Source organism: Balaenoptera physalus (assembly GCF_965194825.1).
Source record: "Balaenoptera physalus genome assembly, chromosome: 1".
In the NCBI taxonomy this organism is placed as follows: Eukaryota; Metazoa; Chordata; class Mammalia; order Artiodactyla; family Balaenopteridae; genus Balaenoptera; species Balaenoptera physalus.
The window spans coordinates 96,190,639-96,216,717 of record NC_138882.1 but is presented as its reverse complement, the minus strand read 5'-3'; the positions used below and the strand labels follow the sequence as shown (position 1 = coordinate 96,216,717).

At 39.3% G+C, this 26,079-nt stretch overlaps 2 protein-coding genes across 6 annotated transcripts in view; one reads left to right on the top strand and one right to left on the bottom strand.

Moving 5' to 3' along the window:
• Positions 1 to 4,024, bottom strand: part of AP4B1 (adaptor related protein complex 4 subunit beta 1) — a 29,606-nt gene extending 25,582 nt beyond the window's left edge. The window contains exon 1 of the mRNA XM_082458498.1: positions 3,771 to 4,024. The gene's annotated coding sequence lies outside the window, so the exon portion shown is untranslated. The remainder of the gene's footprint in view (positions 1 to 3,770) is intronic.
• A 98-nt stretch (positions 4,025 to 4,122) lies between these two features.
• The window catches only part of HIPK1 (homeodomain interacting protein kinase 1), a 49,560-nt gene continuing 27,603 nt past the window's right edge, over positions 4,123 to 26,079 (top strand). Inside the window, exons 1-3 of one of the 5 annotated variants that reach the window (XM_082458061.1) lie at positions 4,123 to 4,491; positions 14,560 to 15,637; positions 22,859 to 22,982. In XM_082458061.1, the coding sequence (XP_082314187.1) occupies positions 14,562 to 15,637; positions 22,859 to 22,982 (1,200 nt within the window). In that variant the 5' untranslated portion in view covers positions 4,123 to 4,491; positions 14,560 to 14,561. The remainder of the gene's footprint in view (positions 4,492 to 14,559; positions 15,638 to 22,858; positions 22,983 to 26,079) is intronic. The other 4 variants (XM_082458058.1, XM_082458060.1, XM_082458059.1 and 1 more) reach the window with 4 other exon arrangements.

Sequence of the window (26,079 nt, the reverse complement as noted above, 5' to 3'; positions counted from 1 at the left end):
TAGTGGATTCAGGATATTTGTGGGGAGTAACACTGAAGAAATTTTCTGATGGATAGAATGAGGCAGGTAAAGAAAAAGTATTACCATCTCCATTTTAACAACGAGAAAAGTCAGGCTCATGAGCACACCCACTATCACACCCTCGTAACTGGAAGAGTCAGGACTCCTAGTGACGTCAGCCTCCAAAGCCCGTGTTTTTCTTCTATACAGGACATCCGGGGAGCACTGAGTGATTGATCAGGCAGAAGCCCTATTTCACATCAGAGAATTTACCCTCTAGGGTTTAGATAGGGCACCTCCCCCCACTCCAGCCCCACTGGAGAGAACCACTTGCTAAACACGATGACAGTTTACTGATTTTATACTGCATAAATATTATCTCTATAACTTGCAACTATCCTGTGTGAAAACTAGTGTCCTGGCTGGCTAATGGGGGTGAAGAGCAGTTCAGATAAAGGTCAAGGAAGTGTCCCTGTGGAATCGAATAGAAACAGACTCACAGACATAGAAAACGAACATGTTTAACAAAGGGGAAAAAGAGGGGAGGGAAGGGATAAATTAGGAGTATGGGATTAACAGATATAAACTACTATACATAAAATAGATAAGCATCAAGGATTTACTGTGTATCACAGGAAACTATATTCAATATCTTGTAATAACCTATAATAGAAGATAATCTGAAAAAAATATATATATATAACCGAATCACTTTGCTGTACACCTGAAAACTAACACAATATTGTAAATCAACTACACTTCAATTAAAAAAAATATTATCACCCAATGAGGGACAGAGACATTCATCTAACTTCGGGTGTGATACCCTGAGAAGAACACAGTGTCATTATTCTGGCCGGAAATGGATAACGTAAACCTAGTAATGAAGAAACATGAGAGAAACATAAATGACAAACCTAAAATGAGGAGCATTGTATTATTTTAAAGAAGGATTCTGTATTCTTCAAAAATATCAAAGACAAAGAAAGGCTAAGGATCTCTTTCAGATTAACAGAGACTAAAGAGACTGACAATTAAGTGGAATATTTGATTCTAAACTGGATCTTGTACTGGAAGAGGAAAAGATGGTAAGAAAGGCATTATTGGATTGACAAATTTGGAATACAGATGGTAGATGAGATAAATGTATTTTATCAATGTTAAGTTTCCTGGAATTGATAATTGTATGTATTGTGTCTGTAAAAGAATGTATTCATTCTTAGGACATTCAAATATTAAGGGATAAAGGGGCATGACGTATGCGATTTACTTGCAAATGGTCAGATAAAAACGTGTGTGTAATCTATTTGGCTGAGAATGCAAATGTTAAAGCAACAGGGTCAAAACGTTAATAAGTAAATCTGAGTAAAGGGTATATGGGTGGTCCTTTTACTATTCTTGCAACTTTTCTATGAGTGTGAAATCATTTCCAAATAAAAAGTCTCCTGGAGTCTAGATCTGAAAAATCAGTGAGGATTCTCTCTTCGTTGATTCAAAGGATTTGCCCACGTTCTGCCTCCTATTCTTTACTTCAGACCTTCACTCTCATCTGGTTTTCCCAGTTTTAGAACTGTTGGCTTCTACTTGCATTCTCTTTTTCTTCTGGGTCCCTTGGATTTACTACTTGTTTGGATAGTTTGCCTAGCTTTTGGACTCAATTTCTCTCAAGACACAGCCTTTTGGTCAGCTTCTCCTACTTGGCCTTAAGCACTGCAGTTCCTGAGTGACTTCTGGTCTACAACACTGAATCTAGGCCCTAGAGGGATATCACACCCTAGATGACACATCAATGCTTCCAACTGGCAACAGCTCCATCTCCCTCTCCAGCTGCCCCGACTTTGGGAGGAAATAGTTCGCATATCTTCTCCCTTCTCTCCGTGTTCCCTGCTTGATCAAACCCTCATCACAGTTTTCTAATTAGACTCTCTTTGTCCAGTCTTTGCCCACTCCAGCCTGCCACCCTCCTCACAGCTACCAGTTCTCTCTTTAAAGCACAGATTCCTTCATATTACCTGTCTGATTAAACCTCCACTAGCTCTGCATTGCCTTTCAAAATCTGACTCGGCCTACCTTACTGTTTCCACATTCTGCCACTTCTCTGCTGAACTGTATGCTCCTTCAGGGCACAGACCATACCCTTTTCTTCTTTGTTATCCTTAATTCTAACACAGTACCTGGCATACAGAAGATACTCAATAGATATTTGCTGAATTGACAAATGAACTCTAGTTACACTAAACTCTGAAACTTCTTTGAGCATACCATGTTTAAACATCACCTTCTCTGAAGATCTTCCCTGACTCTGTCATTCAAATCTTAGATATATGTCCCCATGCATTTTTTTTTTCCTCACTAGACTGTACTGTAAGCTTTCTGAGGGAAAAGACCATGACTTATTCATCTTGCATCTGACTCAGTGTCTAGGAGAGTGCCTGGTATCAAGCAGGCAGAGTTTGTTGGATGGATATATGAATACCAGAGAGAGGAAAATACTAGATCTTAAGAAGGTCTCAATGTAGTGAGACAGACTGAGGAAATGACCAAAGAACAATGAAAATAGAGATCAACAAGTATAAATAAATAAGGTACAAGAAGTAAATAAAGTAGTCAAATGATGATGCAGAACTGAATAACCAGAATCAAGTGGGAGTCAAAGAGGAAAGTCTTCCTAAAGGCAAATTTTGAGATATGTTTGAAAAGAGGAAAGGGACATAATGTGGGAGAGTAGGGGCTTAGAGGCCTGTCATGGAGTTGGGTTGAACCAAGGCACGGTAAGCAATTAACGTTTTGGAAGCCTGCTTTTCAAGCAGGATCTGTTCTACCCGAGGGCTCAAGTTCTGCCTTTTTCATGGCTCTCCAAGCAGGCATGTTCACCAACTCTCCATGTCTTGAGGTTTCCCAGGTCAGTCCATTGTAGGACTTTATGTTCTCTAAGTTTCTGTGAAAATAAGCAAACACACCTGCCCTGTGGGACTGAACACTCTTGCTAACCCTGGTCCTCTAGGGAAATAAAGTTCCCTGTTCCCAATAAAACAGAACTGCTTCCAGTGCTGTTAAGCCAGGAGAGAAACCCAAAGGTAGCATAACCACTTTAGCACATCTTCACAAAAATTCTCTCTTCCATCCAAAGAGGTCAAGGATGTATAATGAATGACATCTGAGAAATATAACCTGATAGCAGAATCTTGTCTTAGCCACATCTGCCCTCTCCGTAAAGCGTATATGCAAATAAATACCCATGGTGCTGTACAGCCACTTTCTAGGGCTCAGATCCTTGTCGCCTCCAGCACTTGCGGGATGGAAAAAAATATACTACCGTCTCCCTACAAATATCCCACACTTTAGGAATCAGAGCATTTTACACAGCAAGAGGTGTATCTGAACTTCTCCAGAATTTCTTGGCCCAGGGAGATGGCAACTGTCTTTCTATTAGGATAACCTAGTTTTCACGCAGTGTTTATTTTTTCAGAATGTTGTGTGCCCAACGCATTCCGTTTCCTGAATACCCGGTTTTGCTATCTCCTGGTAGAGGAGAGAAAATTATGGTAGTAGTAGCCCACTGCAGGTTTTGAGGGGGTTGGGTTCAGAGCACAGCTATTCTTTCTCACCTTCTAATGCAAACCCAGGTTCCCAAGGAGGCAATGGCAGAGCCCGCTCAGGGGCTCCTAATGCGTGTGGAGGCTTACGCATCCTACACACCGCTGTCACGCAGCTAGAACGTCCCTAGATGGCAACGAAACATTAAAGCCTAAACTGAGGTAATTCCTCACCAGCAGGGGGCTTCCTCGGTAGGCACTGCCTTCCCGCGCGCTGTCCAATCTCTGGGGGTGTCACACTAGGCGGTGGTGATGTCACACTGGCGGGGATGACATTTGAAAGCTGGACCGCCACACCGCCACCAAGCACCTTTCAGTCACCAAGGAGTCGGCCGTGAGGAGGGGGCGGGGAGCCGATCCCCGCACTCGATCCACGCTGGCTCCCCACGGAGGCCCACCCACTCCCACTCCCACTCCCCCTCCCCCTCCCACCAGTACTATGAAGTCATCCTAACCCGCCCGCTCTCCGACACTTCCGCCTCAGTAGGTGTCATGGCGCGGGGCTGGGGACTAGTTCCCGCGAGGAGGGGCCGGCCGGATGGGGGCGGCCGCTCGGCGCTCAGCTCGTCGAGTCTGGCGACAACGGAGGCTGCGGAGCCAGGGGCCCGGCGGTGGCCCCGGACGGCAGCGGGAGGCTGAGGCGGGAGCGCGCGGTGCTGAGGCGGCGGCGGTGGCGGCGGCGGCGGCGAGAGGCCGGGCGGCGGAGCGGGGGGGGAGGCTGAGGGGGCTCCCCCCGTGGGACGGGCGCGGGGACGGCTCCGGGGGGCGGGGGCCGGGGCCCGGGCCGGCTCGCGCGGGGGGTATGATGATCCGGCGGCGGGGCCCCGGATCTCGTCTCCTCCGCCGCCTCCTCACGGCAGCCCCAGCTCGCGGCTGAGAACCAGACACACCGGCGGTGAGTCGAGGCGGGGCGGGCAGTGGCCTTGGCAGGGAGCGACCTCCCATCGGCTTCCCGCGGCGGGGCCGGGCCGGCCACCGGCTCTCCGGGGCGCCCGGCCTGCGGGGGGCGCCTCCCTCAGCGGCCCCCACCCGGGACCCGGGGCCGAGCCCTGCGGCGCGGCCGGTGACGGCCGCGGAGGGGATAACGTTCCCAGGAAAGTGGGGAAGCTGCGGGCTTGTTTTCGGGGCAACTCCCCCGTGTCCTGCCACTTCTCTCCTGGGCGTGTTGTTGTCCTCAGATGACAGGGGGCCGCCTGGCGTCTTCTCACCCGGCCGGTTTTTTCTCGGCTGTCGTGGCCGGTTCCCAGTGTGTGGCTTGTGCGTGTGAATTTCACAGCTCTGCTTAGTGCCTTGGTTTGGGGTTGTTTGTGCTGTTGGGGACCAGGAAGCGGTGTCTGGAACGGACGGCCGCGGGGAGGTGGGTGTGGGAGCCCTCCTATCCTCTCCGCTGCTGTTCTTTAATCGTTAGGTTGGTAAATTGTAATGATGGTGGAGACTGCGTGGGACCGGCCCACCTAATGTATATCTATGCAAGGCAGATCTGGATGTCTGGCTCAAAGGGAAACTTTTGCTGTGTGACGCCACTTTCCCAAAGCTTTCGTTTAAAAAAAAAAAAAAAAGGGAGGGGGGCGGGGAAACAACCAAAACTCTTGGTAAGGCCCCCGCTGTTCACAGGTCTGTGGGAAAGAGGCCGTTTTTTGTGCCTAGCAACCAAGACCTGGGGCTCGGTCTCCAAGAGCGCTGGTCTAACCTCCAATTTGTTGTGGTGACAAACCGTGAGCTCTGGCCTGTGTTTACGCTCGGCGCGCTTTCTTTCCTGTTTAGGTGGGGGAAGGGAGGAGGGGCTAGAGAAGGGGAAAAAAAACCGCCCCAAGCTCCAGTGTCTTTCCTCCACTTAACCCCCTGACTCAGTTGTAGATACTCTTTGAGGCAGCCCTAGATGCTTTTTCTTAGTGACACTTTGGGAATTTTCAGTCATTGCATCAAAATATTAATTTCAGCTATAGACTCTTCTGCCCAATCTGTCCTTTATCTTACTTGTTTCCTAGTAACTGATGAAAACAGCAGCATGGCTTCCTTCTTCTGATGAAGTGGGGTTAAATTAAGGGGCTGATGCCCTCAGCAGAACCTACAATTTTGCTCTTGTTTGTGTAAAGCTATTTTTGATTCCTGGTCTGTAGTGGGTTCTTTTTTTTTTTTTTTTAAGATTATAGAGAATGCAAATCTTTACCAGCTCTTTTTCATATGTAGGTCTAAAGCTTTCTGTAAAACATCTAAAAATCTACTAACGAGTCATATAATAGTTGTTAATTCAGCTGGTGATTTTGGAGATACCTGTAATCATCTCAGGGTTCTGTGTTATAAAACTGGTATGATGGTATGATGAAAGATATCATTGACTTTAAGACACTGTTCCAGGCTTGAAGGATATTTTGGTAAAGTACTTGTGGCTGGAACTGGAGGCAGCCACGCCAGTAAAACATCTTACCAGTAAAATGGTGAATGAGATGTTGTAAACATACTGAGTCTGATTAGTAAGTAGGACTTTTGAGGGCGATATCTTCATGAATAGTTTATGCTATCTTTGGACATTGTAGTTTTATGGATTGCAGAGCAAGTTGGTTGGTAACTTGAGATTGAAAACCAAGTCAGAATTTTCTCCTAAAAGAAAAAAAGAGATTATCTCAACATTCACAGTTCTCTGGAAAATAGAATTCTTTTATTCTCTGGTTTTGTTTTCATAAGCACAGCTTAGTCAGTGGTTGTGTTGGTAGAAATCAGTGAGCCAAACCTGCCTTATAAACTTCTTACAGTTGGAACTTGTGCAGCTTGTTGTTAGTTATATATTGTAACTGGTTCTTTTGTAATTTGAAGTAATTTTGCAAACATGAACTTCCTGATCGGCCCTTTTATTTTCATTTTCATGACTATATAAAGCAATCCATTTTTTAAAAAGTTACAGTTATTAATTTCTCCCCAGTTTCTTCCCTTAAATTTTATGCCATTCTGAACACAAGTCATCAAAATAATTTTTCTCTCAAGTACAACTTCAATAATCACTGATTTGCTTTTCGCTTCCTTTTTTGTTTTTAATTTTTTGTTCCTAATCTCCCATCTCCCTAAATGCCTTACGTATTTTTGTAGAGCATAATTTGGCACTTAAAAAATTTTTACATCCTGTTTTTATATTTTTCTTTTTTATGTGTCATATCACCTAAGCAACATTTTAAGTGCTTTGAAGATAGGGAAACTTAGGTGTATTTCTTTGGATTCTTTAAGAGCGCCTTGTACAGTGCTTACCCACCGTACTTAATGAAAAAGAATCAGAAAACCTGAATTCTTTGCCAGCATTACTACTCATTAGCTCTGTGTAAAACTTGTTTGGCTTTCTTGGGTCTACTTTTTCTAATCTTGGAATTACAGGGTTTTAGAAAGTCTTTTAAGGTCCATTTTAGCTGTAAGAATCCCTGTACTTTTTTTGCCAGTGTCTTCTCCTCCAATCAAATGCATTACTCTAAATGGTTTTTCATTTTTCTATATCCCCTGGCATACTGGCAAAAGTTATCTCATTCATCTAAGACCTCCTTCTACCTTCTGTCTGCCAAACTGTCGTTACCTTAGTTGAGTACTATTTTCCATAGGCCTTTTCTGGCTGATCTAAACAGAGTCCTATCTTAGTGTTTATGTTTCATATTGATTTGCTAATTTGTCATTTTTGTTAATTTGTCATTTTTCTTATGATAGAAACTCCGAGGTATAGTTTTCTTTATTCTAAACTTTATAGACCTTATAGACTGTCCTGTGCACATACTAAGATAGTACCATTTTACCAAATACGAAAAACACTTTTCTTTTGTTCTGTTGCTATAGATTCGTCATTCCAAATAAATCTAAGAGAGCAATTGAAATTTAGGAAAAAATATCCTGCCTAGAAGGAAAACGCCACTCAGCCAGTTTACCAAAATATTACAAAATTAGTTTAAATGGCTGTAAATTACATAGAATTGTAGAGCTCCTTCTTTGTCAGCTACCACCTTCCACACACTATTTTTGCATACTAGTTGAGGAACTGGCTCTTTCACATGGTTCCATGTGAAGGAAGTGCTACAGGAAAGGGGGTGGGGAACTTTGATTCAAATGCTGTCCTCAGGGTTTCAAGCTTATTTTTTCCTTCTGTATCACTATACTTAGAATAAGTATTCTCTTGTAGACAACAGACTATAATTTCTATCTCATGTGAGTATTTCTCTAATTTAGTCAGAATGACTTCTGAGATCCTCTTACATTTATATATGGAGCAGTAATGTGATCTCTTTATAGTCATTCATTTAGCAAACATTTGACACACGCTGTATGCCAGCCATTGTGATTGATGCCGGTGGTACAAAAGAAGAAGATAACCTACTCAGCTGTTGGGAATTGCCCTCATGGAACTTGCAGTTTAGTAGAGAAGTCAGCTTTTAAATAAGTAGTTACAAATAGTCATACTTAGAATAAAAATCCAGAGTGACCGCAAGTCAGTATGTATTCTGGCCCTTGTCTGCCTTTTTTGGGTTCTGCTTCTACTATTTTTTCCCTTGTTCCATTCCATCCATTCTGGTCTCTTCTTCAAATAGGCCAAGAATGTATCTTGGCACTAACTGTTCTCTCACTGGGATGGCTTCTTCTTGCCAATTAGGTCTCAGCTTTACGTGCCACCATCCTACAGTGCCTTCCCTGACCACCAAAGAGTATCTCTCCCCCTCCCACCATCTCTGTCATGTCATTGTGTTTGTTTTCATCATAACATTTATCACTAGCTGCCATTTTCTTGGGGGAGAGGTGTTTATCTCCCCAGTAGAAAGTAAACTCCAGGAGATAAGGGATCTTGTCCATCTGGAACCACTGTTATCCCTGGGATCTAGAACAGTGCCAGCAGACATACTAGATGCTCAAAATACGTTTGTTCAATGAATAAATGAAATAAGTACAAGTGTGGTAAGTGCTACTACTTCTGTAGTAGAGGATGCTGTGGGAGCCTTTATCAGGAAATCTAACCTAGTGGTCTGGAGAAGGCTATCCTGAATGTATTTGTCAGTGCGTAGGGCTGACTAAACAATCTTGCTGAAGGAAATTTGTTTTTCTCTCATGTAACAACCTAAAGTAAATGTTCCAGGTTGAAGTGAGCATTCCTGCTGGGCAGGTTGCTCTGCTCTACATGATCATTCAGGTACCCATGTTCTTTCCATCTTGCTGCACTCCCAACCCTTGAGTGTTGTCTCAGGGCAGAAACTGGATCTCCATGGGTTCCTCCTGGTGGAAAGGGAATGGAACACTAAAGGCTCATACGTCACTTTTTATTGGAGGGAGGGACTGGTAAATGTAGTCTAGCCTTGTGCCTGGGATGAAGGAGAAAGTAGATTGTGGTCCAGACCAACAGCCTATGCCACATTGAAAAAGTGAGCTTTAAGTAAAGGCTAAAAGGATAAGTAGTAGTTAAAAGAAGAGAAGACAGGGTAAAATGAAGTTCAGAGAGAGAATGTTATGTATGAAGGAACTGGGGCAGGAGAAATAAAGGCCTACTCTAGACCCAGAAGCATTTTGAATTACTGGAAAAGAGAGTGCCTGAGGGAAAGAGTCAGTGAAACGAGGCTACAAAAATAATCAGGGTCCAGATCTTATAAAGCCTGACAATCCAAAGTAGAGATTTTGGACTTTATCCTAAAGTTTTTATTTTATTTTGTTATTTTACTTTATTTTTTAATTTATTTTTGGCTGCGTCGGGTCTTCGTTGCTGCACACGGGCTTTCTCTAGTTTCGGCGAGCGAGGGCTACTCTTTGTTGTGGTGCACGGGCTTCTCATCACGGTGGCTTCTCCTTGTTATGGAGCACGGGCTCTAGGTGTTGGGCTTCAGTAGTTGTGGCTCCTGGGCTCTAGAGCGCAGGCTCAGTAGTTGTGGTGCAGGGACTTAGTTGCTCTGTGGCATGTCGGATCTTCCTGGACCAGGGCTCGAACCCGTGTCCCCTACATTGGCAGGCGGATTCTTAACCACTGCGCCACCAGGGAAGTCCCTATCCTAAAGTTTTAAATGAGGGATAGATATGCATTTTTAAAAGCTTCAGTTGTAAGGTGAAGAATGAATTGAGAAGGGACCTTAAAAAGAGGGCTAGAGAGTACCATTTGGGGAAAGTTAGGCTGTTGGACTAAGTAGTGCAGGATTGTGCAGTAGGTGGGAGATACTTGGTGTTCCAGTGAAAGAGTTTTCTTCGCAATCTTATCTTTTTCCAGAATGTGTATTCTTATTTACCCACTTTAATGATATGAATACTCTTTATATATCAGTGTGCTGGAGAATATGTACATCTGTGTACATGTCAGCTGAGGACAAGTGCTAGAGGAAGAAATCAATATGCAGTACTGATGGTAGGTTATTTAGATCACCAGTTGTTAAATTGAATCAAAAAGACAAAGATGACTCCAAGCAAAAGCATTAGGAATTTATTATTGGTATGTCTGGGAAAAGGTGGAAGTTAGTCAAGACTAAGGACAAAACACATAAATGATTACCTCCATTGTCATACTCAACTATTTCATTCATAGTTATAATATTTGAATTCTTTATGGTAAGATTATCTAACTGTAGTGCCCAGAGGGTGGGGCACCCAGTAAATGTTGTGAAATAGATGTGCCCATGGCAGGGAGTGGGGAAGCTGTTAATTTGACTGTTTTTGAAAGCCTTGGCGTCTAGCAAGACTCAGTTCTCTTTTTAGCAATAAGTACAAGTACCAGTAGCCTTTTGCCTTTTGTTCTAGTTTGGGATTAATGCAGTGGGGAAGTTTGTCATTATTTTTAGACGGTTAAATCCTTGGAAAGTCAGGTTTGAAATGAAAAGACTCGTTTATTGCTAGAGTCAAGAGGGGAAACATTTTCAGGAAGTTAGCTTTTAATTTATTGGGAGCTGTTCTCATGTGAATTGAAAATAGTGTAATGTGCTTAACGGAGTGTGGTACATTGTAAATTTTCCACAGATGTTAATTCTATTCCATGGTTTTGTTTGGGAAGTCTCAGCCTAGGGAGAAAACTGCCTCTCACCCCCCCCCCCACCCCCTGCAAAAAAAAAAAAAAGAAAAGCAAATTTTGTGGGACATAGTATCTTTATTTTGTGTTTTAGAAATGGCTGTTTTTAGCTGAATTTCAGAGTGTTATATAAATAAGAGTATAGATTTTTCTAGGCAATTTTGATTCTGTATTTTGTTCTCACCTAGTGCTTGTTGAGGTCAGGCTGAGTCTCAACCACACTGTAAGAGTCCTGGTGGCATGACATTGACTTCAGTACCACACACCCTTGCTGGGGGGGAAGGCCAGTGAAATTCTGGGTTGTTATTTCGCTATGGGTGGACTTAAGTTTGTCTTACTGAGTAAGAATTATTATATTTATTTATATACTTAAACTGTTGGAACAATTTCCTAGAACTTGTGCTTTTTGCAGTGCTCAGTGTGAATTTGAAGCCATCAGTATCTGTTATTTTATTCATTGGGTGAAAGGTTGTCATTAACATTCCTCTGGTAAACAGAGTACTTTTGAAAAGTGTCCAGTTATGATCATCATACTTTTAAAAACTTGGAGTTACATTTCATGACTTCTTTTCAGTATTATTACTTTAAGCCCCCATATTCCTATACATAGCTACAAACTGCAAATTTTGTATAGTATTCAAATTTTTTACTAAATACTTTTAGGTACGTGAAGGTTGTGCTTATGTATTTTGATAGATTGTTAAAAGTAGGAACTCAACAAATATACGATGGAAAACAAATTTCAAAAATTTGCTTCCTTTTCGTTGTTCAGAAATCGGTTTGGTATTATGACAAGAAATATTTTTGCATATATTAATAGGTAAATTTTGTAAAGGCATTACTTGATTTCAGTTTTTCTCTTATTATAGTTTGGTATTATGTCAGTGATATAGGTAGAATAAGATGATTTGTAAATTTGTAACCTAGGAGTTAAATTGCAATAACATTCTTTTTTGTTTTTTTAATATTTATTTATTTATTTTGGTTGCTCCAGGTCTTAGTTGCGGCTCCAGAGCTCCTTAGTTGCGGCACGTGAGCTTCTTAGTTGTGGCATGTGAACTCTTAGTTGTGGCATGCATGTGGGATCTAGTTCCCTGACCAGGGATCGAACCCGGATCCCTTGCATTGGGAGCGCTTAGTCTTATCCACTGCGCCACCAGTGAAGTCCCGCAATAACATTCTTTTAATTTATACTTTTTTTTCTCTTCAAGGTTCATATAAATTATAGAAACTCTTGTTTAAAGTAAATCCAGACAGCATTTTAGAAATTGAAGGTTGAGGGTTTGTTCTTCCTTCCAGCTATCTGGTCCAGTGCAGATGGTTTTTAGTTGCATTCAAGCACAAAGAAATGTATACTTTGTTTTTTTATGTTCTGTAACATCCCTTGTCATGTTTCCTTCCTTTCTAGTTGTGTGTGTTTATTCTCTTATGACTAATAAAATTACACTGTGAGTACTAGAGTGGAGACTTCCCCCATATCTCAAGGACTGCACAGATAAAAGAGAGGGACGTCAAAAAACCAAAACAAAAGAAGCATTTGAGAATCCTGCAGTTTAACACGAGTAGTAGGGAGTAGAAATGAAGTTGGTAGGCAGTGGTCAAATCACCCAGCAAATACTGAGTGTCTGTATATTGCCAGAGTCTGTGGTAGGTTCTGGTGATATAAGAAAAGAACAAGACAGATATGGTACCTGCTCTCATGGAACTTTTACAGTATCCGGGAATGTAACATTAAATAAATAATGTTATAAGGTAGGTACAGGGTGTTGTGGGAATGCAGTGGTGGTGGTGATTGTGGGGAGTGTGTGTGTGTGTGTGAGTGTGTGAGTGTGAGAGAGAAGAAACAGTTTTCCTAGCAGAAAGTCTCCAACATAGAGGGCCTCCCAAGAACTGAAAGAAGGGGCAGTATGGCTGGAGTGGTGGAGGAATCGAGGTGGGGAGATTTTGGAAGACAGCAGCCAGATTTTGGGGGAGCTTTTTAAGGCAAGTTGAGGATTTTGGATTTTATCCCTAAAGCAGTGAAAGACCCTGGAGGCAGAAGGAGGGAGATGGTTAACAAAGAGCTTTCCTCCAATATATAATACATAGTTTAAAAGCAAAGGTACCCTGAGTGCATTCAGGATGAGTTTGGAGGCCCCTGGCAGTTTGAACTAGAAAGGTTCCAATAAGGGTAGAGAAAAAATGGCTGATCTGAAATATGCTTAGGAAGTAGATAAGATTTATTTTAGGTTAGATATGGGGATTAAGGGAGGGAAACAAGGGAGGGGAATGAGTCAGGATAATAATATTAAGTGAGTTTTTGGCACTAAGCACTTTGTGTGTATTAAATCATTTAATTCACCATTTTATAGATGAGGAAACTGAGACTCATTGCCTCCCTGATTTTTTGGCTTGAGGTGTTAGATGCATGGTGGTGTCTCATAATTGAGGTAAAAAACTGGGCGTGGGGTGGAGGCCCAGAAGTTTAATTCTGGACATCTTGAATTTGAGATGTCTCTAAGATATCCAAGTTGAAGTGTGGAGTGGTTATTTGAAAATAAGGATTTGGAGTTCAAGAGAGAAGTCTGGGTTAGAGAGGGAAATTTGTTATTTTTTCGCAGATGACTAATGCTGGGAAGTAGTGAAAAGAGGGAATGTGGAGCAAGAGAAGCGGGATTAGTGTGGAGTAAGAGAAGAGGGGATTAGTGTGGAGCCCCGAGGCATCTGAGGGTTATGTGATTCAGAAGGAAGAAGATAAATGTGAAATGGCTTGTATGCTAGGTCAAATGTTTGGACTTTATTCTGAAAATATTAGCTTTGGGATTAGTCTTTGGGCTTATTGAGCTTGAGGTGTCTATGGGACATTCAGGGGCAGAAAGGTGGGCAGTTCTTATTACCTTTCCCCATATTTTTCTAAGGATGACTTCCCGAGGTTCTTCAGGAGATCCCATCTGGGCTTTGCCTCATCCTGATTACTTTCTTCTGGTCAGTTTCTTCTGGTCAGTTTACATTGTAAATGGTCCTTTTACAATGTAGTGAACAGAGCTAGACACTTTTGTGATCTGAGTAGAGTGGGTTGCCTTCACTTTGCCACATTCTGGACACTACTTTTTCTGTGAATATGGTTTAAGATTGAATTAGCTTTTGAGGGGAGGGGAACATTATTACATAGTGTTTCTCTTGCTAACAAAGTGTTTTTCATATATGATCCTGCGAAACCTTGTATCTCTTATCCTTGTGCTTTGTGCTAGCCAGATTTTGGACCTAAGTAGGAAGTCAATATTTGTGTTAAATGTCATCAGCTAGATTTACCTTATGGTTTCTGCTCTTTGTGATCTTTTTGGACCCGTTACTTAGCAATATTGAGTATCCTGCCCAAATTTGGTTCATCTATGAATTTTATAAGCATGTCATCTATGTCTACATTTAAATAATTGATTAAAAAGCTAAGCAGGGCAGGAATGAAGACAGCTGTGGAATGAACTTGGGGGCCAAAGAGCTTGGGTTTGAATTCTAGTGCTGCCACTTAAGAGCTTTGTTATTTTGGGCAAATTATTTTAACCAGTCTGTGTCTTAGTTTCCTCATCTGTAGAATGGAAATAATGATAGTATGTTTTTCAAAAGGTTGTGGTGAGAATTAAACGAGTTATGTGTATGAAGTGCTTAGACTACCACTTGGCACATACTAAGTGATCAATCATCTAAGCTATTGTTGTTGTTGTTTTTATTTTATAAACCATCTTAGATGTTCATACTCTTTTAACAATATGTCCTATTATTGCTGAGTCTCAAAAAAGTGATTCAGGATGTGTAATTGACCAAAAAGTTTATCTTTCTATAATAGGAAACATGTTTTGGAAAATGTATAAAATAAAACCTCAGCCAGATATACGTTTACTTGTTTTTTCTAAACTGAAAGTTTTCCGATATACTAATTGAGGGGTTGTATAAAATTGAGGGCCTAATTCTTCCTCTTTCTTGATGTAGGTATGGCATCACAGCTGCAGGTGTTTTCCCCCCCATCAGTGTCGTCGAGTGCCTTCTGCAGTGCAAAGAAACTGAAAATAGAGCCTTCTGGTTGGGATGTTTCTGGACAGAGCAGCAACGACAAATACTATACCCACAGCAAAACCCTCCCAGCCACACAAGGGCAAGCCAACTCTTCTCACCAGGTAGCAAATTTCAACATCCCTGCTTACGACCAGGGCCTCCTCCTCCCAGCTCCTGCAGTGGAGCATATTGTTGTAACAGCTGCTGATAGCTCTGCCAGTGCTGCTACATCCACCTTCCAAAGCAGCCAGACCCTGACTCACAGAAGCAACGTTTCTTTGCTTGAGCCATATCAAAAATGTGGATTGAAAAGAAAAAGTGAGGAAGTTGACAGCAACGGTAGCGTGCAAATCATAGAAGAACATCCCCCTCTCATGCTGCAAAACAGGACTGTGGTGGGTGCCGCTGCCACGACCACCACTGTGACCACGAAGAGTAGCAGTTCCAGTGGAGAAGGGGATTACCAGCTGGTCCAGCATGAGATCCTTTGCTCTATGACAAACAGCTATGAAGTCTTGGAGTTCTTAGGCCGGGGAACATTTGGACAGGTGGCTAAATGCTGGAAGCGGAGCACCAAGGAAATTGTGGCTATTAAAATCTTGAAGAACCACCCCTCCTATGCCAGACAAGGACAGATTGAAGTGAGCATCCTTTCCCGCCTAAGCAGTGAAAATGCCGATGAGTATAATTTTGTTCGTTCTTATGAGTGCTTTCAGCATAAGAATCATACCTGCCTTGTGTTCGAGATGCTGGAGCAGAACTTATATGATTTTCTAAAGCAGAATAAGTTTAGCCCACTGCCACTCAAGTACATCAGACCAATCTTGCAGCAGGTGGCCACAGCCCTGATGAAGCTCAAGAGCCTTGGTCTAATTCACGCTGACCTTAAGCCTGAAAACATAATGCTGGTCGATCCAGTGCGCCAACCCTACCGAGTGAAGGTCATTGACTTTGGTTCTGCTAGTCACGTTTCCAAAGCTGTGTGCTCAACCTACTTACAGTCACGTTACTACAGGCAAGTGGCAAATGCTAAAAAGCATGTCTTCGACTAGAGATCTGTCTTTATATTTAACATACATTACAAAGGGCTACGTATAACAATGAATTTATTTACAGATTTCAACACAGAATAGGATAATATATTTTAGTATTATCCTAAATATATTTAGTATTTAATATTCCATGTGTGTGGCATTCCTATACGTAACATTATTTTATTTCTGAAATATTAACTCTAGAAAGATTAATTCAGTCTGATTCTGAAGGTTGTTCCTAGTTGAATTATAGTAGCATCTGGTTCCTTCTTTACTACCATTATACCTAATTTTCCCATTTTAAAGTGTTTTAAATATATAAGATGTTTACTTATATATGAGGAATTTGGGCATATGCTGCTATTTTTCCCAGGTTCCTATCTTGGCAGGTAAGATGCCTTGGGAATAATTCCAAGTTTAACTCTAGCAACATTTTATTATTTTACATTTTCTTTCTTGCATAATAGAGAGAATTGGATTAGATGATTGCTAAGGTCTCTTCTCGTTTTAATATTCTCCATAGTCATTTGAACTTATTTGCATATGAACTTATTTGGTTATCCTAAAATGGCCTTGACCCAAACACCTTATACTTTAGTGATTTATATTTCCATATTGATACTTCTAATAAAGCTATCTTTTCAATATATAATAATTATTGGGACAGAACTTAAATGCTGGTATATAGAATTTTGTCTGTACTGTAACCAAGGAGCATTACTGAAAGAGAGAAGACGGGAATGTCTTTAAATGAGCTTTTATTTCTCAGTATGTCATTTATCTGTCTAGTTATTAATTTTAAGGAATCTTGTATTTATTTTAATGGTCATGCATTAAACACAGATTGTACACTCACCCAATCACGAAGTGAAACAATAAAAAAAGATAACCCACAAAATAAGTTTTATCAAGAGATGTGTCCAACATACCAAATGCCTATAATAAATTTTGAGGAAATAGAAATTCTGAACTAAGAATTTTATATTATGTGTGAAAATAATGTAAGGACATTTTAACCTGTATAGGGACTCAGAAAATATGCCATCTACATATTTTTGTTTTTCTAATTGTGATAAAACCTACCTAACATGAAGTTTACCATTTTAACATGTACCATTCAGTGTTGTGAAGTATCTTCATAGTGTTGTATAGCCTTCACCACTATCTATTTCCAAATTTTTTTTATCACCCAAAACAGAAACTCTGTAACCATTAAGCAGTAACTACTCCACCCTCCTACCCCCTACCCCTCTTACCTCTATTTGACTTTCTGTCTCTATGAAATTGCCTATTCTAGATATTGCATATAAGTGGAATCATACAATATTTCTCCTTTTGGGTCTGACTTACTTCACTTAGCATAATGTTTTCAAGGTTAATCTCTGAAATTCTGTAGCATGTATCAGAATTTCATTCCTTTTCAGGACTGAATAATATTCTATTGCATGTATATACCACATTTTATTTATCTATTCATCTGTTGATGGACACTTGGGTTGTTTCCACATTTTTGGCTATTGTGAATAATGATGTAATGAACATTGGCATTCAAGTGTTTGAGTCCCTGTTTTCAATTCTTTTGGGTATAAAACTAGAAGTAGAGTTGCTGGGTCATATGGTAATTCTTTAACTTTTTGAGGAACCACCAAACTGTTTTTCTCAGCCACTGCACGATTTTATATTCCCACCAGCAATGCATGAGGATTCCAATTTCTCCATATCCTCACCAATACACCAACACTTGTTATTTTCTTTCTCTCTCTCTCTCTTTTTTTTTTGGATAATAGCCATCCTTATGTATGTGAAATGATATCTCATATAGTTTTGATTTGCATTTCCCTAATGATTAGTGATGGTGAGCATCATTTCATGTGCTTATTGGCTATCTGTATGTCTTCTCTGGAGAAATGTCTTAAGTCCTTTGTCCATCTTTGAATTGGATTGTTTTTTGTTGTTGCTGAGTTGTAGGAGTTCTTTATATATTCTGAGTATTAATCCCTGGTCAGATATATGATTTGCAGATATTTTCTCCCATTCCGTGGGGTTGTCTTTTCACTATATTGATAGTGTCGTTTGCACAAAAGTTTTAAATTTTCATGAAGTGCTATTTGTCTTTTTTGTTGTTGCTTATACTTTTGGTATATTCAAGAAATCGTCAAACCAATGTCATGAAGCTTTCCCCCATGTTTTCTTCAAATAGCTTTAGCTCTTATATTTAGGTTTTTGATCCATTTTGAGTTAATTTTTGTATGGTATAAAGTATGGGTCCAATTTCATTCTTTTGCATGTGGATATTCAGTTTTCCCAGCACCATTTGCTGAAAAGACTGTCCTTTCTCCATTGAATGGTCTTGACACTCTTGTCAGAATCCTTTGGCCATATATATGAGGGTTCATTTCTGGGCTCTCCCTTCTGTTCCATTGTTCTAAATGTCTGTCTTTATGCCAGTGCCATGCTTTTTTGATTACTTGTAGCTTTGTAATAAGTTTTGAAATCAGGAAGTGTGAGACCTCTAGTTTTATTTTCTTTCAAGATTGTTTTGGCTTTTTTGGAGTCTCCTGAAATTCTATATGAGTTTTAGGATGGACTTTTCTATTTCTGAAAAAAACCTCATTGGTGTTTATAGGGATTGCACTGAGTCTGCAAATCACTTTGCGCAGTATTGACGTCTTAACAACATTGTCTTCCAATCCACCCTAATCTATTTTTATCTTTTCTTTTTATAGTTTTCTAAAACTCTATCACAGTAATACTTGATGATGAGCCTAAGGCAAGTGGAATAGCAGCTCAGGCATTACTTCTTTATATAAATTTTATCCACAGTGGTCCTGTGCATGTTGCATTGTTGCTTTATTAGAGTCCATTAAATCCTCACCCTCTTGTCTTTCAGAAAACCTTTCTGAAATCCTTTTGACCATTGAAGCGTTCTGGCTCCAGAGCCAGCCTTCCTCTTACCCTCCTTTTTACATTGCATTGTTTACATTGCTTCATCTTGCTGATAACATGCCAAAGTACTATCAGTTGACATAAATTTTTGCCACCATGCTGTCTCTGTTGGCCATGGGCATGGCTAAATGACTCAGGCAGTAAAAATAAAGTACTTTATTTCCTAGCCCACTGTAAATGTAAATGTAGACTAATTCCAAGAAAAGTTGCTGTCTTTGGGGCTTGAGTTTTAGGCACAAAGGTTTGTCATGCTTATAAGCTCAGTGCTTTTCCATTCTGAACAGGCTAGCTGGCCTTAAAGCTGAGATCACTTTGTTATGTACGGAAGGACAAGATCTAGATAAGGAAAACATATTTTCAGTTTATCCTAGACAAACAAACAATCCAGTTTCATCTGACACTGAAACCACAGTTAACACCTAAGCCGCAGATGTAGGAAGTTAGACTTTATGTAACATCTCTTATTTGGTTTGATGCCTCTGAGATGGATGGGAAGAAACAAGAGTGTTCATGAAGATGAGCAGAGAATGATTTGTGCTATTAAGTGATTCCAACCTCAGCTTGCTCTGGGTTCCAGTGAAATAGAGCTTTATGACTTACGTGGAATTTTTCAATTTAAAGGAGTTTGAAGTTGGGAAATCAAAACGCAAGGATTGCTATTTCTACCTCCTGGTTATAGCAATGAAAGCCTGTTTAGTATTTGTTCTCGAAGGATGGGATGTATCTTCAAAGAGGAGAGTCACCATGTCCAAAGTACAATTAATGCCATTTTCCTACTAAAGGGAAGACTGCTAGTTTTGTTTTCCTTTTTCCTGTGCTTTAATAGGTAATCTTTTTTACTGCCCAGTTGTTAGGATGTCAGAGCTGGAAAGGGACCTAGAAGAGTAATTAACTATTATATAGATGAAGTAGAACAAGAATTTCAGGGTATAGTTTATATTGAGGGATTGAGAAATGTTGGAGGCCAAGGGGAAAGGTGATATAGTAATGAAAATATTATCAAGAGTTTTGATCTGAATTCAGAGGTTAAAACGTTCAGTCTTTAGAGGTGAACCTGCTCTAAATGATGTTCAGTAAAAGAAGATAACTTAAGTCTTTTTGCTTCCTGGAGTTTACGTAAGTCTAACATTTTTAGGCTCTAATGAAAGTGAGAAGTCCTCAATAGACTGAGCAGCCTTATTTTATTTTACTTTATTTTTACTGCTTTCCTTTTTTTTCTTTTGATACTTAACCTTTTTGCATGGTAGATGTGGTAGAGTTAACTGTTTTGGGTGAGCTTTTACTTGAAATACTTAGCTGCTTTTGTTACTCCAGAAGCAGAGCGAGACCAAATGGAAAAACTGATTGCAGTCAGTCTTCAGGGTTTTTTTGTTTAGTGGGGCTTGGGGGATGGAACTGGTGTTTTTCTTAATTTCCCTTAAACTTTAAGCCTTAGAAGCCTAACAGTTATCACATCTTATGGCTACCTTTTTAAAGAAGTAAGTTATTGGGTGGCCTGGCCCCTCCCTGTGACCTGCCTTTTGGATTTTAAAATGTATTCCTGGTATAGTGGGAATGGCAAAATCAATCTGCTGCTCTTCAGTTGATGTTTAGGAATGTTCTAAGCCCAGTTTTTATTTTGGCACAAAGCCATTTGTATTCTCCCTGCCAGCTATTTTTGGCACTGTCATGAACTTAGAAATTAATCAGTCTGCTCAGTGAAAGTAAAAATTTTGTTCCGTTTCAATTTTAGAAAGGCTTTTATGTTTCTGGGTACTCTTACCCTCTAGTTTATTAATGCTATCAAACATGCCACAGTGGTTGTATTTAATTGAACTCTGAAATTCCATCAGTAATATGGGGCTCTAGTCACCTGCAACAGGAATATCACTTTTTTGTTTTCTTTGGCTAACAAAACCACAGTTCACATCAAATAGCCCAAAAACTGATGGTATTAGTGGTTCCACCCTTAGCTGTCAAATAGTGTAAGTCCCAGCAGGCCTGGATCTTCTGCTGTTTTTGTGCAAGGATCAGGGAAGTTTTTAGACCCTATGGAGTCCTCTAATTTACCATTTTCTAGGGGCTACTTAGAAAATTACTCTGGGAGGATATTCTTATTTAGGGAAATATCTTTATACCCTCCCCACTCAGTCTTTGTCTGCCGCCCCTCCCCCATACACACAATGCAACAATAAGCACATACTGCTTAAGAATAAAATTTGGGAAACCTAGGCACTTCATGAGGAGACATGGCCTATTAGATGGTTCCTAATGGAGAGTTCTGCTTTTCCATTTAGCTCCTGATGAATGAGGGATCTGGATCTGGAGTGTCCTTACAGATTCAAATTCTGTGACTTGTAAGAAGGAAAGGAAATTATTTGGAGATGATAAAGTGTTTCAGAGCTCAGACCTTGGATCCAGACTGCCTGGGCTCCAGCCTTGGGCAAGTTACTTAACCTGCCAGTGCCCAGTTTCTACATCTGTAAAATGGAAATAGTACTTTCTTACGTAGAATCTAAGGTGCCATTGATTATAAGATGAAATATAATATTATTTATGTACCAATAAGAAAGTAAAGACACTGCCATTAAACTAAAATATACCATTATTTGCAGGAATCTTCTTAATTTCAGAGATGTTAAAATGTGAAAAATGTGTGTCTTATAATTGATTACTTAATAGTGATAATATCTGCTTTCATAGGATTGTTGTAAGAATTAAGTGAACCCCACATTTATAAAGAACTCAGTGCATGACACATACTAAGTACTATATAAGTGTCATCTATTATTATCAATATATTACCTATTATTATCATCCCCCTTTTGAATCCATTTATCTCTTAATTTTAGTTACAATTTGAAAAATACCATGTATGCCAAATAGATGAGTATAGATGGGTATGTATTTAACTTTTACTTATTTAGAGACAGTATAATGTACTCAACTTCAGAGGTGGGCTACCAGGATTCAAATTCTAGCTCTGCCACTTATTAACTGTGTGATTTTGGGCAAATTACTTAATCTATTTGCCTCTGTTTCCTCCTCTATAAGTATAATATAGAGGGGATAATAATTTTGCCTTGGATATATTCATATATAGAGAGCTCTTAGTTTATAGTATTACCATAGTTTTCTCTTTAAGGTTTCGTAGGGTTGGGTTTCTCATGTGGAGCATTAGTGGAAATGAATATTTCTGAAAGCACACAGAGAGTTCAAAGTTTTAAAAGAATGATGGTATAATAATAATAGTCATTGTTTTATCTAACACTTACATAATGCTAACCATGTGCCAAGCGCTGGTCAAGAGCTTTAATATTTGAACGACATCATTATCATCATCATCATTATTTTTTACTTATTTATTTTAACCTTACCCCAACCTTATGTAGTAGGAGGTACTCATCTCCATTTTATGAATGAAGAACCTGAGGCTCATAGTGGGAATCAGCCACATAGCACAGGGAGATCAGCTCGGTGCTTTGTGACCACCTAGAGGGATGGGATAGGGAGGGCGAGAGGGAGATGCAAGAGGGAGGAGATATGGGAATATATGTATATGTATAGCTGATTCACTTTGTTATACAGCAGAAACTAGCACACCATTGTAAAGCAATTATACTCCAATAAAGATGTTGAAAAAAAAAAAAAGAACCTGAGGCTCAGAAAGATTAATTGCCTACAGCTGTTAAATAATGGAATTAGGATGTGAACCACTGTGTCTCTACAGAAGGCATTTCTGTCATAAAGGGGTATTTATTGATCAGGCCATTTAATTGATTTTTCTGTAATTAAAAAGTTTCTAAGAATAAAAAGAATAAGTCCATAATCCCTTATCTGTAATTTCTAAATTCAGAAAGCTTTCAAAGCTAAAAATCTTTTTCTAAGTTTGGTATAAACTTATTTATTGGCAAGACCTGACTTGAATCAATGTAAGGCTGTTTAAAGTATTTGTCTGGCTTAGTGTGATTGCTCATATGTTTTGTTGCAGAAGCATTAATGTGTTTGATTATGGGATGCTTTCCTAAACTCCATTGGGATTATTATGAAGTATGTAGTTTATGCATGGGTCGTACCTTTCTGAAATTAAAAAAACTCTGAATTTCAAAACACATCTGGGGCAAGAGTTTCGAATTATGGATTTTATACCAAAGGTTGTTTTCAGTTTCATTAAATCAATGTACCTTTACCTGATACTAAAACAAGACTTAATCGACATAGTAAGTTTCCCAAAATAATGTGTAATTTTTTTAATCTGCTATTTTTGTTTTTGCTAGAGCCCCTGAAATTATTCTTGGATTACCATTTTGTGAAGCTATTGATATGTGGTCATTGGGCTGTGTGATAGCTGAGCTGTTCCTGGGGTGGCCTCTTTATCCTGGTGCTTCAGAATATGATCAGGTAAGAGTGTTTATTTGGATGGCAATAGAAAGCAAGTAGTTACTGGTGAAAGATTCTAGAGGAATAGAAGTACTAGTGAAGTATTTAGATTGTAGGGAAAGAATAGTCCAATTAAAAATAATTTTTTAAAGAATGGAATTTTCTCTACCTGCTTCTTAGTCTGAAGTTATATTTGCAATTCTAAACTTTAAAAAGGATTTTATTTTATATTACTTTAGATTGCTACTTTTCCAGATCTGTAATGATTTATTAGAGACTTAGCTTGTCAGCCAATGTGTCTTGTGAATTAGGATATGAAAGTAGAGTAAGGATGTGAAGTTGGAATTTTAAGAGCAAACTTTGGCTCATTCAATGCTATTTATTCCTTTTTATACATGACACACACTGAAGTAATTATTCTCTGCATACTGAAACACATTGGACCCTAGAAGTTGTGATGTGTATTAGGTCTCTGTAACATAGGATTTAGGAGGGAAATCTTATGAGTTGAAAAGTATTGTAACAAATTATCTATGTTTCAAAACAGACAAGCTTTAGAAGATATGCTACCACTTCCTAAGAAACTGGTCCTAAGGAAAAAAGTTTTGCCATGGAAGTAAATTGTGAATTCTCATTTTTTGTTCTTTCAAAAAAATGGTTCTAACTACTATGCTGTAAGCTCTTTGAGGGCAGAGACTGTTTGATTCTACCAGTGTATCCTCAGCTACTGACACTGCATCTGGGACACAGTAGGTACATCAGGGTTTTTTTTAGTTTTTTTGAGAAATGAATGGTTATTTTGAACCATTAAAAGAGAAAAGAGCAAAATAGTGTTTTTCCCTATTCAACCTGGAATTTTGACTCCTCAGTCCATTTTAGAGTAGATGTAACATTTACCAACTTCCAAAAATTTGACTCTTTGGATTTGTCTCCGAGTGAGACATAAAAAATGATTTGTTCGTATGATAAGTAACCAGTTACATTGAGCTTTGTAATTTTTCAGTCTTTCATTCACCTTGTGAGACATGAACCACCTTCCTTATTTTAACAACAACCACAAAAAAGTGTGAGGGAGATTAAATGATGCAAAACCACAGTTACTTGAACCAATCCATTGATTCTCCTCTTTGGGTTTTAGACTCTTGAGAATCTGATGAAGCTATGGATCTTCTCAGAAAAATATGCTCACAATGTTTTATATACAAAGTTAGGGAATTCGTGGACCCCCCCGATTAAGAAACCTTGCTCCGAGCAATTATAGCCTGTAAAGTGCCATTCCTAGGCCAACTATTTTGTGGCATCTCTTCAACCTTAGAAAACAGATTGCATTGTAAATATTCCTAGGAAGTGGAACCAAATAAAATTAGATTTAGAAGCTAAGGTACAATGGGAGGTTACCTTGTAAAGAAACGATATGGTAGTTTTGAGAATTTTTGCCTGGTGCACAGATGCGAAACTGGGTTGTAGGAGAAAGTTGTTTTTTTCCCATGCTTAATAATGAATAAATAGGGTGTTGCTGTTGTAGAGCAGGATTGGGAATACTTTATCTTGATGCGTCTTTGCTTATACAAAAAGGTTCCTGTGGCAGGATCCTTGTTCTTACAGCTGAGTTTTTTAAAAACTTTATTGAGATATAATTCACATACCGTATAATTCAGCCATTTAAAGTGTGCAAATCAGTGGTCTTTAGTATGTTCACAGGGTTGTGAACCATAGCCACAATCAGTTTAGAACATTTTCATGACTCTAAAATGAAACCCAGTACTTACTAGCAGTCAGTACCCATTCTTCCCTAACCACCCCACCACCACGCTGGGAGCCAGTAATCTACTTTCTGTCGGTATAGATTTGCCTATTCTAGCATAGCATATTCATCACATACAATATGTGGTCTTTTGTGCTGGGCTTCTTTTACTTAGCATGATGTTTTTCATCCATGCTGTTGCCTGTATCACCACTTTTTATGGCTGATCAATGTTTCATTGTGTGTGTGTATGTATATATGTATATATATGTGTGTGTGTGTGTGTGTATATATATATGTATACCACGTTTTTTTATGTGCTCATCTGTTGATGGACACTTGGGGTGTTACCACCTTTTGGCTGTCGTGAATAATGGTGCTATGAATATTGGTGTACCAGGGTTTAAGTCCCTGTTTTCCGTTCCTTTGGGTATAAAGCTAGAAGTAGAATTGCTGGGTCATATGCTAATTCTATGTTTAACTTTCTGAGGAACCAACAAACTGTTTTCCACAGTGGTTATACCATTTTACATTCCTACCAACAATGTACAAGAGTTGCAGTTTCCATACATCCTTCATCCTTGCCAACGCTGGTTATTTTCTTTCTTTTTAAAAAAAAAATGATAGCCATCCTTATGGATATGTAGTGATAGCTCATTGTGGTTTTGATTTGTATTTCTCTAATGATTAGTGATGTTGAGCATCGTTTTATGTGCTTATTGGGCATCTGTATATCTTCTTTGGAGAAGTCTATTCAAGTCCACTGCCTGTTTTTGAATTTTGTTGTTGTTGTTGTTGAGTTGTAGGAGTTCTTTCTGTATTCTTATTATTAATCCCTTATCAGGTAAGTGATTTGCAGATACTCTCTCCCATTCCATGGGGTTCCCTTTTCACTCGGTTTAGAGTATTTGCACAAAAGTTTTAAATTTTAATGAAGTCCAATTTGCTTATTTTTTCTTTTGTTGCTTATACTTGTATCATATCCAAGAAATCATTGCCAAATCAAGTGTCATGAAGCTTTTCTCCTATGTTTTCTTCTAAGAGTTTTATAGTTTTAGCTCTTATATTTAGGTTTTTGAGTCATTTTAAGTTAATTTTTGAATATGTTGTAAGGAAAGGGTCCAGTTTCTATCTTTTGCATGTGGGTATTCAGTTATCCCAGTACTATTTGCTAAAAGACTGTTCTTTCCCCAAGAATTGTCTTGGCATCCTTGTCGAAAATCAGTTGACCATAAGTAAGTATAATGATTTATGTCTGGATTGTCAATTCTGTTCCATTGATCTATATCCTATATCTATACTTATGCCAGTACCACACTGTTTTGATTACTATAGTTTGGTAGTAAGTTTTTTTCTTTCTTTTTTTTTTCAATT